Source organism: Coturnix japonica, chromosome 5 (assembly GCF_054131305.1).
Source record: "Coturnix japonica strain WE chromosome 5, WE-NBRP24, whole genome shotgun sequence".
NCBI lineage: Eukaryota > Metazoa > Chordata > Aves > Galliformes > Phasianidae > Coturnix > Coturnix japonica.
Window position 1 is genome coordinate 50,546,023 of NC_140667.1, and position 17,536 is coordinate 50,563,558.

The 17,536-nt window shown below is 39.1% G+C and overlaps 1 protein-coding gene across 12 annotated transcripts in view; it reads left to right on the top strand.

Moving 5' to 3' along the window:
* ESR2 (estrogen receptor 2) overlaps nucleotides 1-17,536 on the top strand; it is a 59,921-nt gene that overhangs the window by 23,728 nt on the left and 18,657 nt on the right. For 2 of the 12 annotated variants that reach the window (XM_015865464.3, XM_085547815.1), the window contains exons 1-5: nucleotides 1,342-1,561; nucleotides 4,253-4,722; nucleotides 5,407-5,490; nucleotides 10,214-10,389; nucleotides 12,980-13,096. In XM_015865464.3, coding sequence (XP_015720950.2) covers nucleotides 4,289-4,722; nucleotides 5,407-5,490; nucleotides 10,214-10,389; nucleotides 12,980-13,096 — 811 coding nt within the window. In that variant the 5' untranslated portion in view covers nucleotides 1,342-1,561; nucleotides 4,253-4,288. Of the gene's footprint in view, nucleotides 1-1,338; nucleotides 1,562-2,911; nucleotides 3,070-4,252; nucleotides 4,723-5,406; nucleotides 5,491-10,213; nucleotides 10,390-12,979; nucleotides 13,097-17,536 lie in introns of those variants that run through there. The other 10 variants (XM_032444792.2, XM_015865467.3, XM_085547810.1 and 7 more) reach the window with 9 other exon arrangements.

The window sequence follows — 17,536 nt, forward strand, 5'->3', positions numbered from 1 at the left end:
GCTCAGGGTCATTTTCAGCCTCTCTTCAGTCTCTCTTTTGCTTTTTTTAATGTTTCCAGAAATGAAGATTTCACAGCCTTCCTGAATATCCTTTACCTAATTATTCTCATTGTGGAGATTTTTTTTTTTCATGTCCAACCAGATTTTCTCTTGCTCCAACTTGTGACCAACCTCTTGTCCACATTCGTGCACTCTTTAGTAATCTTGCTTAGTCTTTGTAACTGCACTTCAGGTAGTAGAAGACTGTAATTAAGCCCTCTTTCATTTTTCTGTTTCTCTCAGGACCAAACCTGGTTCCTTTGGTGCCTGCACATGTCATTCACCAGATCCCTGCAATATTTATGAATGTTTAGAATAACCTAAAAGTTGTCAGTGTCCTCAGTAGCACCAAGGCTAAAACAGGGCAAAGGGTGCTCAGTTCTCTTAAGTGTTTCCAACTATTCTTGCTCCTGTGGTTTTGATCTTTAGTATTTGGAGGTGGTCTTGATCTCTTTGGAAACAAGCTGCTGATTTTGCAGGAATGGATCTGAAGTCTCTAAAAAGAGCTTTATTTTCCTTTTGCTTTCCTTTCTTCCCCCTATTTGTTGCATATAGTGCACTTCAGGTAATAAATAATAAACCTGTTTACTCACATGCCTTCTGTTGGCAGTATCTTGCACTGCTGTGTTTAATGAGTAATAAGTTATCCACAAAACTTGAAGCATGAGAGCTATTTTATGCATCAGGAGTGACTTTGCTTTAATGATCCATTCCTGAGATGATGCTTTGGTTTATTTTTGCAATGAGATGCACAAAGTTTAACTTAGCAGAATATTAATAGAATGCTTTCCAAGAAGAGTGAGAGGCTTGGGCTGCGGGGCAGTAGAATGCAGGTTTGCTGAATCACCTCTTATTCAAATGGAAGGAAGAATGATTATGCCTTAATTGAAACCTAGCAGAGAAAGGGATGATCTTTATGACAAGCAAAAAAATTGCTCAAAATATGTGTCTTGCCTGGAAAATTCTGAGCACGTTGTTATTTATTTATGCTGATGAAATAGTACCTGAGAATTTCTAAGTTTATTTGTGGACTGTTGTGCTTATCTAGAAAAAGCTTTGTATTGATTCCAAGCAGGTTCTAAAACATGGCAGTCTACCCTCTTTTCCCTTTATTTACCCCTTTCTAATGCTATTTTATGGAAGGCTTTTAAAAAGATATGTGGTGTATGTAATGTGCTGTTACCAACATTTGAATGTAGATACCCATTTGAGATTGTTCCAGTAGGTCAGATGGCTTAATTATTTACCTGTGTATCTGTTTGACTATGACATCCAAACCAGCAGTTTTGTACTTGATCTGGTGTTTGTTGCATTGTGACTGTCAAGATACACTGAGTTCAATATGTAGAGCTATTTCAAGAGCAGAAGCCTCACTTTTTCTTGGATAACATTAACAGCATCACATTTTTGCTCCTCCATACCCACGGAAAGTGGTGGTATCCTTTGCATACTGGAGCCCATGGAACTTTATTGTCATATGTCAGATGTGGGTGCTGCTCCTAATGTACAATATTTGTGAATGGTAAGTGCTACTAGAGGAATCAGTCTGGTTATTTACTTTGTGGCATTTCAATTGCTTCGTACCTTTCTAAGCTAAACTAACTCGACTGAAACACTTGCAGTCGATAAGGCTGTACTTTATAAATAATGGATATCTATTTTGTTTCTGGGCCTGGTACAGATCCGGTGCACTGCTGAAAGATTAGATCTAAATTACCTTAAAAGACCTTTATGCAGAGAAGGAAGAAAAGTTGGGACAGGAGTTTGGTTCATGGAGTAGTTAATTCTAGTAGTGTTTACGATAGCAGGGCATCATACCGAAATGGGACAAACTTACGATTCTGTAGCAACTTCTTATTGCGATCCTCAGCTTAAATGTGGCAGTGATTCCTTCTGAGGTACTGATGTTAGCGGAGTTTGTCTTCTGTAGACTTGAATCTTAAGCTCTGGTTACCTGAACCTGCAGTTCTTCCTCAAGAAGTACAGCTCCACAGACCAGCAGTTATTCTAGGGACTTTTCTGTGCAGTTCTGAATGTTTTCTGCAGCTTTGTTTTATTTGTGAGGCTTTGGGCTTCCTGTTCTGAATCTCCTGAGTATAAGGATATACGAAGAATGTGATTCCATGTACATCCATAACCTACCACAGCTAAGGATTTTCTGCCACTCAAGTTAATTATCTTAAGCCATTACTGTTGTTTAGTTGTTATACTGAAGTCTGATGAAGTGTAAGGGTTTGGGGTTACACTGCGCTGTGCACCCTTTGAAGGGGAGCAGTGCAGTCAGCTCTTGCTGGGCAGGGCTGACAACATTCAGGTGCTCATATGGAGTGTCTGTGCACACCTCTGAGATCCCAAGTGGTGCTTTGCTTTACCTACATGCATTTTGAATTCTACAGGCAAATTCATAGTGTTCACTATGAAAGCAACCACTGCTGAAAACAATCTTATTTTTCAGTTCCATCATTTGCTGCCTGAAAATTATTTGGGTTGTCCATAAAATGCAAGCAAGAGAACATGTGGGATTTTCAGTGCTTTTTGCGCTCTTAGGGGAAAATGTGAAGCATCTGGCAAGGGCACATAAGGCATGTAGACTGTATGAAAAATGAGGTCACATTCTCCTGCTTTGGCTGCATCAGAGTTCCAGTGCAACAACGGCTGGATGTAAACCACTGCTGAGATAATTCATTTTCCTGTTTCCCACAAAGGAATAAACAGCAGCTGGGTCTGAAGTGCCTAAGATGATTTGAATGAGTTCCTCGTTACTTACCCATATATCTTCACTTTCATCAGCAGAGTGCAAAGTGAGAAGAGCCCTAAACTATTTTATTCAGACAGATTTTCTCATGGTTTTTTTTGGTGATTCTACCATCAGTCCTGTCTCTAGGTGGGGAAAATGTCAGTACACCAAGATGGCATACTAGAAATACCATCTAGCTGAGAATTTCTGGGACATGGAGGTAGCTGGTGCTTCAGGAAACGTACGTTTGGATCTTTACCATTTTATTTTATTGTTGTGTGAGGTGAAAAAAGGTAAGAATATTTAGCACCCATACTTTGGTTGCTTTTGGTATAGCAAAACTGTGGGTGACTTCTTTACTCCAGGGTTTTTCATGTTAATCTCTTATTGCCACCTGTAAAAGTAAAGTATGCTGGAGTATCGCTTCTGGGAAATGGAACTTGAATGAATTACAAGCAAAGCCCACAATGAAGAATGAAATTTAAATACTCTTAAATGCTGCTGTAAAACTGATGGTTCCAGGATGGGGGTTACATCTTAGAAGGTGTTTTGGTGATTTCTTTCTTTTTTCCTTTTTTATTCTTTTTTTTTTCCCTTTCATTTACCTTAAGTAATTTGGTATGCCTAGATCTGGCAGATGGTGTTTCTGTGGGTGTATTAAGGTCCTGTGATTGCTGGTTCAGATGGAATGAAGGATGGAGAGTAGCAGTGAAGGCAGCTCAGTATGCCATATAGTATATAGAACTTACTGACCTTACAGATTTGCTTGAATTCCTCTTTGCCAGCTCAGAAATACCTGCACTTTGTGACATCTGCATTTCATAACATCTACTTTTATAATGGCTCTGTTCAGAGGTGCTGTATCCAAGTACTTTTCAGTGATAGAGTTCCTTACTGATGTCCATCCCATCTTTCTCCTCACTGGAGAGGGATGTGCAGCGGGGTTATGATTTTGAAAGGTAAAGTCTCTGTCTGTCTGTGTTCTAAACATCAGTTACACACTTGTGTTGATGAAGGAAGGCTGATACTTCAGTAGTGCACTTGCAGTGGGAGAAGGAGGTGGTGAAGATAATTGATTTCTCAGGACACTCATTCCTCAATTACTCACCACTGACACAGAGCAGCTTTACCCTGGTTGCAGTGAATTGCTTTGCTTAGGATCCGGGCTGTCACGTGCATTTTTGTTTTCGGCTTCAATTTATACATTTTTGGTGTTTTAAATGAAGTTTGGACTCAACAAGTGTTGTCCCCTTTATTTTTAAGGAAGTTCTAGAGAATTTTCTGCTTCATAAAGGTAGCAAACTTGAGTGTTGTCTATTTAAGTACGTTTGCTATGTAATCTGTTTTCACAGAATGTTTTCAGTGCTTTCTGTTTTGTGAATTCCTCCATTTCTTTTACAGAAAAGACTTAAGATAGAGCTTCCTTAGTTTCTAATTCATGGTTGTTTTCTTTTTCCCCCTACCTTAACATATTAGGATGAATATTTAAACAACCTTCGGTCTTGAATCAAAATGTCCCTCTGTGCGTCTTCTCACAAGGACTTTTCTCAGTTGCTGCCTCTTCAGGATATTGGATGCAATAAAACAGAAATTAAAAACTCACCTGCTGGTATTGGCTCTCCAGTTCCCTACAGCTGTAATCAATCTGCATTGACAACAGAACACAGTCCAGTCTACATCCCTTCATCTTACGTGGAAAACAGGCATGAATATTCTGCAATGGCATTCTGTAGTCCTGCTATGATGAATTACAACATAGCCAGCAATTTTGGTGATTCAGAGAGTGCATCTGTGAGACAAACATCGAGCCCAAGCCTGTTATGGTCTGCTCCTGGCCACCTCTCCCCTCTGACACTGCACTGTCAGTCATCGCTTCTGTATGCAGAGCAGCCTAAGAGCCCGTGGTGCGAAGCGAGACCGCTGGAACCAGTGCTGCCCGTCACCAGGTGAGTGCCACTCACTTCATTAGAACTTTCCTATCAGTCAATCACAGCTTCTTTAGTTCCTTTATGTCTTTTTGTTATTACTTCTTAAAACATTTTATTTTCAATTTATATTCATTAAGGCAATGTGAGCAGCAGATTCACAGGCTGAATTTCTCAGAACTGAATTTGCAAAAGCATTGTCCCATGCTGCACAGTGTTACGTGCCATGAGAAGTGAGTGCATCATCAGCTGACAAAACAATTCCATTCCTGTTCACAACAGCTTTCTATGGGTGAAGGCAGAGGGTGTTGCAGGGGCTAATCCTGTTTTACCCACTGTGTGTTTCTTCATATGGGTGCCCCGTCCTTGGAGGTGTTCAAGACCAGGTTGGACAGGGCCCTGGGCAACCTGATCTAGTAAAGGCGTATGTTTGGTGGCCCTGCCAGGCAGGGGGGTTGGAACTACATGATCCTTGAGGTCCCTTCCAACCCGGGTCATTCTGTGATTCTGTGATATGGTTCCTTATTCAACTTCAGCCATTGATGATATGGAAAACAGCACATCTGGTAACAGCTGCAGTTCAGTATTCATTAATTTTTATTTTTGGTATTGCCCACATTCCTTCTGCAATGGATGGGCTTTATATATTGTTTGCCCAGCGCTAAGGTATAAAATGTAAGCCTGATTCAGACTTGTGGATTGCAGGAATCTTCAGGATGGCCACTTGAGTAATCTGCCTTTGGGGTCAGAAGAGGCAGTTCTGAAGCACATATCTGCCTCAGGTGTTAGGTATGTGGACTGGAACAGGCTATTTTAAATAGCACCAGCTTACAAAGGGGTTCCTTGAGCAGGTGAATGGGATTATCATCCAAACTCTTTCTGCTTTGGTTAATGTTTCAAAACAGATAGGTCTGGGTAAGCAGGAAAACAGGTCCAGGGTAGTGTTCTGGGCTGATCAGATAGTGGATCAAGCCAAGTGGAAGAACACAGTGGCAAGAGCAGCCCTTCGGATGCTCTGCACAGTGGCTTCCCTTCAGCCTTTTTAAAAGTAAACCTGTATCTCTGGTATTCAAGTAACTAAGTCTTCTATTGTTTGTTTGGGTTCCTTTGGACTGTTGTGACTGTAGCTGATGATAACTGTGTTTAAAGCAGAGAAATCAATGTAATTGAATGTCTAAATTTGTGGGTGATTTTTATCTCTCAGGAGCGAGCAATCACTGTATTATTTGATAGCTGAACTTTTCCAGTGGTTCATTTGTTCCAGTATGATTCATTGTAACCCCTCCTTTGTCTTTAGAAGTTGTAAAAAAATGGTGTATAATTCAGCATACAAACACATAAAGGAGGAATTGTAGTTCCCTGTTGTGGCTACATGGCCTGAGATAAAAATGTACTTTCTCTCATCTTTTGGTGAGATCTTCAATGTCGTGAACATCTTATTTATTGCCATGGGAACAATGACTGTGACACCACGTCTTCGAAGATTATACCTTGAAGGAAGAATTCTTGGGACTGAAACTTACAGGAATAGCTCTGGGGGAAGGGAGAGACTAACATTGTAAGGTGTAAATAATTTTAAACAACACTGTAGTTGAAGGAAAGGGGGTTGTTTGAACAATGAGTAAGAAAACGTCAATATAAACAGGAGAGGGAATGACTGTTTACGAGGGTGGACAGTGATAAGACAAGTGGGAATGATGTTAAACTGAGACAGGGGAGGTTAGATATGAGGAGGAAGTTTTTCACCCAGAGGGTGGTGATGCACTGGAACAGGTTGCCCAAGGAGGCTGTGGATGCCCCATCCCTGCAGGCATTCAAGGCCAGGCTGGATGTGGCTCTGGGCAGCCTGATCTGGTGGTTGGCGGCCCTGCACATAGCAGGGGGGTTGAAACTGGATGATCACTGTAGTCCTTTTCAACAACCCAGGCAATTCTATGATCCTGTGATCAGTGCATAATTAGGACTATTATACAGTTCATTTTTATCTTTAGGAATAAAGCAGGAGTCTCACTGTGAGAGGGCTTTATTTTCCCTGGGTGAAAACTTCAGTTAACATTTGCTGAACTAATGAGGGCTGCTTCACTGTGACTGATCTTGTGTAATTTGGAACTTCTTGTAGATCAGCTTAAAATAAGAAACCTGAATTCCACATATTTATCTTCCTTGCAAATAAGTTCTTTATATGATGAAATTTATTTAACACTGCACTGCATAACATTTTCATTTAGCAGTGTTAATCTGCTGCAGTAGCTCAGCAAAAATAAGCAGTATTCCAAGGAAAAATAAACATGATTTTTTTTAGAGCCTTTGTAGAGCTTATATATATAGATAGTTTTTTGGATCAGTGTTTCCAAATACTTCATTTATATTAAAATGACATGAAGAGGAAAGAAATGTGATAATGGAATAATATAATATTTAAGAGTAATCTGGCATGGCATCTTTAATTGTTTTTTGCCTCTGTCTCCTAAATTGTTTTTAATTAAAGAAACAAAAGGTTTATTTTTAAAATGGATAGATATGTCTTTATAACAAGTACTAGAAAACATTAAGAAGGTTGGCAGAGATGTTTCTGGAACTTAATTTCCTCCCTTTTACTTCTTCTGTTCCATTATTTTCCTTCTGCTTCTGACTGTACATGTATGGTTCATGCAGGTCAGCAATGCTTGCTTGAGTTGTATACAATTAAGTCAGTTTCTTGCCCAATGTGCCCCAGTACTGTATACATACATTGTACTAACTCTGCTCTGAAGCCAAAATTATTTGTATTGTCCTCCCATCCTGGTTTTTATTTTTATTTTTTATTATTATTTTAAATTGTGCCCATTCTGTAGAGCACTTGGAAATACCTCAAGGTCCCTTTGTGGTGATGGGCTGGCATTTCAGTTTCATGATGCAGTTACAAAGACTAAGCAAAAATGTCCCTTAATTTTTGGATACTTGTGGCATCATTTTCAGTCCGTTAATCAGTGTTTGGGACGTGACAGAACCTGTGCTTTGGAGATTGAAATATTCACAGTTATGTGGTATCAGAGCTTCCAGAAATGGTGGTGGTGAATGTCCCTAGAAGCTGAGGAAGATAAAAGTAGAAAATGACTCTTTCACTGACTTTTGCACAGCATTTTGCTCATGGTCAGGGGAGAAAGGAAGAGATTCAAATCAATTGGTGCTAAAGGCTGTAATTATAATGCTCTTTTTAGGCTTATGGTTCACTAAACAAGGCAAGAGCTTGAGCGCAGGAAGTGACGAACGCACAGATGCAGCCTTTGTCATTGTACAGTTTAGGTTTGTATAAGACTGAATCTCTCCAGGGAGTGAATGAGCCAGTGGCCTGTAGGAGGGAAGCCTATTAAGAAGTGCTAAAATCTGGACTGTTAATTTTTGGCTTCATCATTTCTTTTTGCTTTTTTTTTCCTGTTTTCTCAGTTTCATTATTATTTTTTTTTCCTCTCTCTTTAAAGCAAAATAGCTTAGGTTAAAAAATAAAAACATGGTGCATAATAACTGCTATGAACAGATCTTGCTAACTGCCAGGTCAGATCTTTGCCACATTTCTTCATTACTGATAAAAAGCTGAATTCTGGCTCAGGTTTTTTGAGCATGGTGTCTGCATCAAACACTTTCAGCTTGGGATATTCCGTGAAATCTAGAATGAATTAAGAGACACGATAAACATTGAACTGCCTGATTCCTTCTCCTTCAGGGTAGTCATCTTGTCACTATTGATCACTGAACAAGAGATTGAATAAGGCCTTGTGCAGCCTAGTTGTGCTGTAGTGTCCCTGTTCATTGGGCTAGATGGCCTTCAGAGTTCCCTTTTAACTCAAATGACTCTGATTATATATAGAAAGTATGATTGAAAATAGAGAGGACCACCTGGAGATGTAAAGCAATAAATCTGAATCCAAGCAGCTCCTCAATTGCAGTCAGGTACATCCTTTTTGGTGCAGGGGCCCTGCGGGCACACAGCCACCTACCAGTTTTTCTGGAGGACCTGGCAGCTCATTCTTCTGTTGAGTGTGCTTGAAGTACATCAGTCCTGTGTACAATGTGAAGAGGCCGCTAACCATGCATGAGGCTTTTTGTCTGGGTAAGCTGCCTGATTGCTACATCCTAGGGGAAATGAGCATATATGTCATAAGTTAAAATTCTCTATTTCCTAGCTCTGTTGTCCATAAAGACAGCAGTAACAAAATAATTGCTTTTGAACCTCCCGCTGTGCTGCCACAGCTACTGATGATGAGCAGATTTGATGCCCGATGAGCCTGTGGGAGGGATGCATTCCAGATTGTTGCTCTTCCTGCAAGCTGTTCGCTGCAGTAGGCAGAAGTCACGTAGTTTGCATGTGTGAGGAGTGACTGCAGATAAACTTTTAAGCAGATAAAGAAACACTCGTGATGACTGGTAGGTAGAAAGCAGCACTCTTGTGTGTGATGTTGCAGTCTGTACTGTTTCTTTATTGTCATCTGGAACAGCTTTGTGCTCTAACGAAGGTAATAAGCATAGTTTGCTACAGCTTATCAATCAGTAACTGAGATGCTCTCTGACTGATCTGGGTTCTTTTCTGATTCTAACAATTGGATCTTGATTCTTAAGTAGAGCTGCCTCTGATACTGATGTGAAATGCCAAACTACTTTTCTCCCAAATCCTGGGAAAGGGAAAAGAGCATCGTATTTTCTTCCTCACTTTAGCAACATATTAGGGGTGTGTGTGTGATACAGCCCCTTTATTCTAAGGGAGTATTTCCCCATGTTGGTCGTCCCAGTATAATAGAAGGGGAAATTTGTCAGTGATTTAGAAATCTCTTAACCATATGTGTGTATTCAGAGACCAGACACATTAAACATCTAAACACCTTTATTCCCTGTAACAGCTGGATAAATGGACATTGAAAAAAAATCTTGCTGTAACTCAATTGTATGCTAAATACTGTAACTTTTCTAGTTTTGAGTTTGCTCAGCGGCACCTTTTTATTTATTTATTCATTTATTTATTTATTTTCCCTCTAATCTTCTATTGGAAAACCGGAGAACATCCTCCTCAAAGCCTAAAACCTGCTTTACTGATGACCCAAGTTCCTTTCCTCTTTCTGTTTGTTTTTAGGATCTGAGTGTCAAAAATTGGTTGTTCTTTCATGTTTTTATTATGTTATAATTTTAATTGAGTTCCGAAGAGCAATTCCAATAAGTTGGAACAACTTGCTGCACTTTGAAATGCAACTTACTAATTTATGCAGAGCAATATGTATTTTTCTAATATATGAAAGCATTTTATTGATGTTTTTCCATTATTCCTGTATTCTTACATCCTTTTATTCATCATTTCCATTGTTACACTGATCAGCATTGGGTGGTCACCTTGAACAGAAAGCTTTGTCTAACATTTCGAGCTGCTCATTCGCACTTCTCTCAAGTGAAAAATAATGAAATCCTTTGCTAGATTTGCATAGCTATAATGGGATTAGATTCTTTTTTTTTTTTCCCTTTTATAACTTTTTTTCTTCTCTATCAGAGAGACATTAAAAAGAAAAACTAATGGCAGTGACTGTACAAGCCCTATTGCAAGTAATCCTGGCTCAAAAAGAGATGCCCACTTCTGCGCAGTCTGCAGTGACTATGCTTCAGGATATCACTATGGAGTCTGGTCATGCGAAGGCTGTAAAGCATTCTTTAAAAGAAGTATTCAAGGTAGGATAATCAGCTTTTGATCATTTAGCTCAATTAAGTTTTTCATATGATCAGAGACTGCAGCAATTGCTCTGGTGTGAGTTGATCTAAAACCCTGTTGTGTGGCGGTGCATGTGTAAGTAGAGCAATCTATGATTTGACTGATTTGTCTTTTGGTTCTTCTGTTATCAACATCTGGAAACATTACAAGGCAAGCAACTCATTTCTTTAGAGAGGAGGTGGAATACATGTCATGGGAGAGCCCTGCAGCAATAGCCTCAGTGGGATGGCACTGTGCACCAATGAAACTGATTGCAGTTTGTGTTGCAAGGTAGACACAGTAATTGTGAATTTGTTATAGCAGATGCAGAGTAGGTACTTCTCACAAGCAAAATTTTTGGACGAGTTATTCCTAACAAGAGTATATTGTTTGGAACTACTGACTCATAGCACATAGTATCTACATCCATGATTGCTATCGCAGGCTGTGGGCAGTGACTTATGCACTGTATTACAGCTTAGTATCACATCTGCTTCATACCCTAGGCTCTGGTCATTATATCTGGAGGCCTGTTGGTAGAAACTCAGTCCAATTGACATTGAATGATAACTGCAGATACCAACACAGAAACTTCTATCATTCTTTGGTCTATAACATTCATTTGGTCTATAAGTTTCTCATCCTCTGCTGCATGAGGCCTTCAGCAGTCTTGAGCTATTTTCTTTTGGCTCAGTGTGGCAGAGTTGATGTCACCATTAGAATCGAACTTAAAACTAGTTTGCCTTTCCAACTTATTGTGCAAGTTCTGTGCAGGTGAATAACAATTTCTCCAAATTGCTTAAAGTTCTTTTGACTTTTTAAAATGATTGAAGATAACTTTGTCTCCGGTTATCACAAATGGAGACTGAATTTGGGCTCAAAGTGTTTTTCTGTCAGGAAAATTATTTGCCTGCTCTGTGCTGATCACATGTGCTGTGGCCATGAACACGTTGCCTACTGTGGCCTTTTGTACACCTTAATGTACCCTGTCAGGTAACGTTTGTTTGTGATTCAAATAAGTGAAAGTAAGTTCTTGGCATAAAACGCTATCGAGTGTTCAGTTGCAACTGTTGTTATGAAGGATGCTGCTTATAAAAATCAAAAAGTTCTGGGCCTCCTGGAGACAAGCATTTAGCTTTTGGCCTATGGTAGGCCTAGAATTGAAATTAAACATTATGACTGAGTAAATGTGTGTGGTCTCCTGCTTGTCTAAGTTAGTCATGTATCAATCCCATATCTCTGAACATCTGCCTGCAAAATAAACGATCTCAAGGACAGGGAAGTTTTAAACCATTTTTATGCTCCTCTGTGCTTGGGTTATAGAGCAACAGAAAGCCTCTTCCTCCTTTCCCCCCGTGTTGTGTGAAGAGTGATAAACAGTAATTTGTTTTTCAGTCATATCTACACGAAGGAAATGGGACAAACTGTAACCTGATCTCTTCCTTTTAAAACTCAGTTGGTTCAAAAATTCAAGGTTAAAATTATTTTAATTTTGCAAGGAAATGGTCGCAATGGTTCAGTTAAATAATTACTCTTGGGGACATGAACTCTTGGACTTGCTCATGAATCAAGGCAAAACACAAAACCAAACAAACAACCACCCTACTTGTAGGCTGCTGTGTCTTTGTCTGATCCATTCCTAATGTCTGAAAAAAAATAGCTAAGGGAAACAGCCTGAGAGAAAAGAAATTAAGCAATGTAAATTATTGAATTTATTTTTTTCTTGTATTCTTTGGTGATGACTGCAGTAGAGATTTACACTGTTTTGCAACAGGTAATTTGGCTGCATTTAGATCAACTTCATAGTCAGATCTAGTTTTCTAGGAATAAACTTTTGAACCAGATTATTGGTTAATTAGATACAACAGTGTAAAGAGATTCTGAGGAGAAGTGGGGTGAGATGGCAGAGAAGGGAAGACATGATGCAAATCAAGCAAAAACTTGTTGATGATATATGAAATTTATACCACGTGTTTGTGATTTTCTTTGTTTTGTACAGTATGTGTTAATTTATGCCAGTCTTCTTTCTCAGCCTTTTAATTTCAAAATAACAACAATAACAAAAACTTCTATCAGGGTCAGTTCTCAAAGGCTTCATTCCTGGGACTCACCAAGCTGGAGAGAGAGCTTAGTAAATAGAGGTGTAGTTTACTTAAATCTGTGCAGACTGAGGCTGTGTCCACTGCTATTTTCAAATGTGCTAAGGACAAGTTTTGCTCTCTGCCATCTGTATACAGTATATACTGTATACTGTAAACGCAATATACAGTAAGATGTTTTAGATTGGGAGTGAATTTCTGCAAGAGTGTGTGTCTCATTTTCAATAACACGTTGGTATTATAAGATGCTTGGTTGTCTAACTGTCAACAGTAAAAGCTGGTCTGTGCTTTCTGGTTGCATTCTAAGGTCATAGATCGAAGTTTTCAGTACAGGACAAATATGTGATTTTGCGTTGTTTAAATTAATGGAGCTTAGATAAGAAAGAGATGAGATGTTTAAAATCTCTGATTTGGGAAATAGCCAAGAGAGATTGGTGGAGATGTTAAATTTTTCTCCTTTACTCTGCTGCAGGACATAATGATTACATCTGCCCAGCTACCAATCAATGCACGATAGACAAAAACAGGCGGAAAAGCTGCCAGGCATGCCGGCTACGGAAATGCTATGAAGTGGGAATGATGAAATGTGGTGAGTTCTGTATGTTGGTGTTGCTTACTTGGGATTTGTTGCCTTCAGTCAATTCTGTACAGCTTCCCTCCCTAACTGATCCCCAGAATTCTAAAAAAGGCACAACAAGGCAATTAGAATAAGGTTTAAGCAAGTTCTATACATAGGAATGCACCAATTCTTCAAGCAGGAAGAGACTTCAGTTTTCTGAATTAAACCTGTGGGAAGGAGCAGGGAGTAGATTAAATGCAGGAAAACCATCGTTCCTACACTGAGCTCTGTAAATGAAGCTTATTTGCATGCTATATTCTGCAGAATGGGAAACGAGAATGCTTCTGCCTCAGCCTCAAGTCAAACTGAAATCCTTTCAAATGTGGGGGTAAATGAGCCTGTACTGTGCCCTGTGGATGAATGCAATGCAAGAGCAGCAGTGCTGCATCTGAGCAGTAGTAAATTAGCCTGGCATCCTGCTTCCAGTGGTGACAAAGAATGAAGAGGGAGAAGTAGGAGTGAAACTCGCATCTATGTGAAGTTACTGCTGAAAACTCTCAGCTTCCAAAAACTATCAATTTGGGAGTTAGTGATCTAGAAAGGTTTTCTTGCATTTATTAGGTCTCAGTGGGTTAATCAAATGGTGACTTGTCCAGTGTTCCCATTTTTAATTCTGTAAAGTCTCAGCATCTACAACACCACATAGTGAGAAGTTCTGCAGCTTGACTGCGTGTCTTGTAAAGAACAAGTCATCCATTTTCCAGGCACTTTCTGTGGGGCTTTATCTGCTTATAGAGGGTTAGGAGGTACGTCTCTTTTTTCTTGTTGTTGCTTCTCATGGGCTTCTTTCATAAGATGACTTCTCATTCTTTCATTAAAAGAAGCAATGAACTATCCCTGTTTATCACTGCACTATCCAGCCTTTTATTTTACTCCCCTCTACTTACTCCTGTTTCTTCACTGTAGGTGTACATTTAGAGTTTTAAAGGTTACTTTTAAGAAGAAAATCCCCTAAAAGATGTTTCAATGCCCAGTGTACTTTTATAGTCAAGGTTTATTGTTCTTATAATTATCCCAATGTTCATGATAGAAATAGGCTGGGAAAACATTACTTATGAACACTAGAATGGAAGGGACAAGGTCACTGAGCCTGGTCCTTGGTGATTAGTAGGCATGCATATTGTTTCATCTGATTTCATGCAGATACCTATTTCTATTTCAAAGCTAGACTGTGTTTTTTACCCTCCCACCACTTCGATCTGGAGGCTGTTTGCAGAATATTACTTCTTTCATTAGGAACATTCTTCTGAATTCCATCCAGCATTTATTGCAGAATGTTTAATGCCCTTTTATTCTTGTGGCTTAGAGGCTCTTTTCTTTATTGTTAACGCTCTGGTTGTATTTATGGACGACAGTCATATCCTCTCGCAGCTTTTGTTTTATTAGATTAAATAAACCAAGCAACCTCCCTGTAAAAAATCTATTGACAGATTTTGGAAGTTAGGGTAGCTTGTCCCATAATAACCTCCAGGGTGAACTAATGCATTTTGCACTAATATGTTAAGAATTGTATAAGGTATTCCTGTGAGCTCCCTTTGCTGTAGTAGCATTACAACACGTCTACACCTGCAGGAGGTATTCTCTGCATGCAGCCCAGGATGCTGTTTGCCTTTCCCAAGGCCATATTGTACTCACCGTTTGTAATCATTCAATGAGCTGTTATGATTGTAGCCTCCTTCTTCAGTTCTAGCTGATAACTCCCAGCTTAGAGCCACAGTTTCAATTGTTCCTCGTATTGCTTTTGTACTCCTGAGGTACATATAATGTCTGTTACTCAAAGCAGCTAGCTCTTCCTACACTGCATTCTTGTTTTCTTCAGCAGTGAAGTATCTCGCTTTTATTGGTGTTGTTTGTTCATGTGGTCTTAGCTACTTTTGCTGTCTAGTATCCAGAAAGAAAAACCTTCTTGCAAAAGGGATACTTTTAAAAACTTTACTTTCTGAATAGCACTGCTGTCTCTTATTCCACTTTATGACTGCGAATCTTACTGTGTGTGTCTCTCTGAGACTGTTTTTTTTTAATCAAGCTTCAGCTTTGGAGGGCTTCTCAAAAAGTTGATTCTACTGTGGCATAAGATGAACCTCCACAATACTTCCTTCAAATGAATCTTTTATCCTAACTGTCCAAGAAGTCCTGATTTGTGATTAGACCTCATGGGCACTAAGGTGTTACAAGTAATGTAATGAATGTTTATACAACATTAATGACACTTTAAAACTCATATATGTACCGCTATATTAGATATGTCTGTTATATCTGATACATTAATTAGTAATGGGAGCTGTATTTTAAAAATTAGTTTTTAAAATGAGTTTCAGTAGCACTGAAACTTGAGAATTTTGATAATTTAATTTGAGAACTTTAAGAAGTTAATTAAAAAAAAAGAAAGAAATCTAAAAATTGCATGCCTGGTAATTGAAGGTGAATTGACTGAATTCCCTGATGAGTTAGGAGATAACTACGTGTAAAGCTTTTGCACAGGGACATGGTGGTCCCATTATTTGACAGATGTTTAAATCAGACAGACTTAAAAAGTGAATTTCTTGCATGAAATACAAATGACATTTCTTGCAGATCAGAGTGATTATATTTCATTTTTTTTTTCTTCTTAGAGCAATGCTTTATAACCACTTTTATGCCAAAGAAAGCCAGAAAACCGTGCATTTTCTTTTAATGAAGGCTTTTCCCCAGTCTCTGTGCTTTTTTCCCAGGTCACTTAGTGAATGCATTGGTTCACTTCTGCTAAAACCTTGGATAGGATGGAATGGTTTGTCAGTGTGTATTTGCTTGGGAAGACTTGTTGTCCAGCAAAAGTGCCTCAATTACCACTTTGCTGGTTTATGAAAGCTCATCATAAACTCCATCAAATCTTTCAATCCTAATTTTGTGTAGTATCAATAGCTGCCTTGAGGAAAATGTGTTTGTGTGTGTATTTGTCTATGTTTCTGTGTGTCAGTGTACTTGGGTAGTATATGTTATTTTTAAAATAGTAGAAAGTAGGAAAGTTTTCCTGGCTTGGAGACTCTTCAATGTCATTGTATTTGTAAGTGTAGAGAGGTCAACCTGACAATCCAAGAGTATTTCAGCAGAGCTGAGCTTGGAGGTACTTTGTATTAAGGTGATAATGGATTTTCTAACAGAATATTTATCATACTGCCGGAAGCACAGGGTCTTAGACTGTATCTGTAAATTTCTCAGTAGGAAGCCTGTGTTGCCTACTGTTCTAATCAAGAAAACTACTGCTAAATTTTGGCACTAGGAGCAATAGTAGAAAACTAATTGCAAAGAAAGCACTGTCATCAGGAACAAGAAAAACAGAATTACTGCAGATATATTGAAAGTAGATTCTGCCCTGAAAACTTGAATAAAATAGATCAAGATGAAAGAGATCTGGTCTTCCAACTTTCTGATGTTCACCTAGGGAGCCTGAAATGGTCTGAGCTGTTTGCCCAAGGTAAAGAAAGAAGAGTGGAGTTGCTTCATCACTTTGTTACAGCCACCCTCTGTGCAAATATGCCAGTGCTTTTTCTTTCTTTGCTTCCCAAGGCTGAAATAAACATTCTTGGGTAAGAAGTCTTCAGTATCCCTGTTGCTCCTGTTAAAATAGACTTAATTCTTCCAAAGATAGAGCTCTGTTTTGCCACCTCCCTGATGAAATGAGAATGCTGAGGGTTCATACTAAATGGTAATGGCTAGATACTGCCTTTGAGTACTGGTACCATTCCCTCAGTTTACAAAAGAAAAGCAGATTTCTGTGTGGGGTGATATGAATCTTGAAGCTCAGAATTTAGCTCTCTTTTTCTCCTCTATTTGCCTGCTGCTTGCAGTTTCTGGATAGCACTATATTGCAGAAATGCTGTAAACTATTCTTTCACGTAGAACGTACACAGAGAAAAATGTCTCATGGCATTCTCTGGACATGAAATGTATTAACTGTAGTTCAGCTGTTTTAGAACTTACTGTTATTTCATCCTCTGTTCTCATATGTTCTTGGCAGACAGCAGCATCTTTGTCAGGCCTGCTCTATGAATACAGGCATATTCACCAGAATGTTTGCATTTCCTTGCAGAGGTGACTTGAGTGATAATGATTTACTAATGAAAACTTGCTTTCAAATGCTACTGAACTGACTAGTTCAGCATTTGTCAGGGACCAAAATCATTGTGAAGAGCAACATGCCCAACTGAATACTGCTAGTAATTCCTGTCTGCAGTTTGTCCATGTTTGAGTGAACAGGTTCTTTCTAAGGATTTAACATAGAATATCCTGAGTCAGAGGACCAATAGGGATCATCAAGCCCAACCTCTGTCTCCACACAGGACCGCTCAAAATCCAAACCCTACATCTGAGTGCATTGTACAAACTCTCCTTGTGCTCCTGCAGCTTAGGGCCATGCCCACTGCCCTAGAG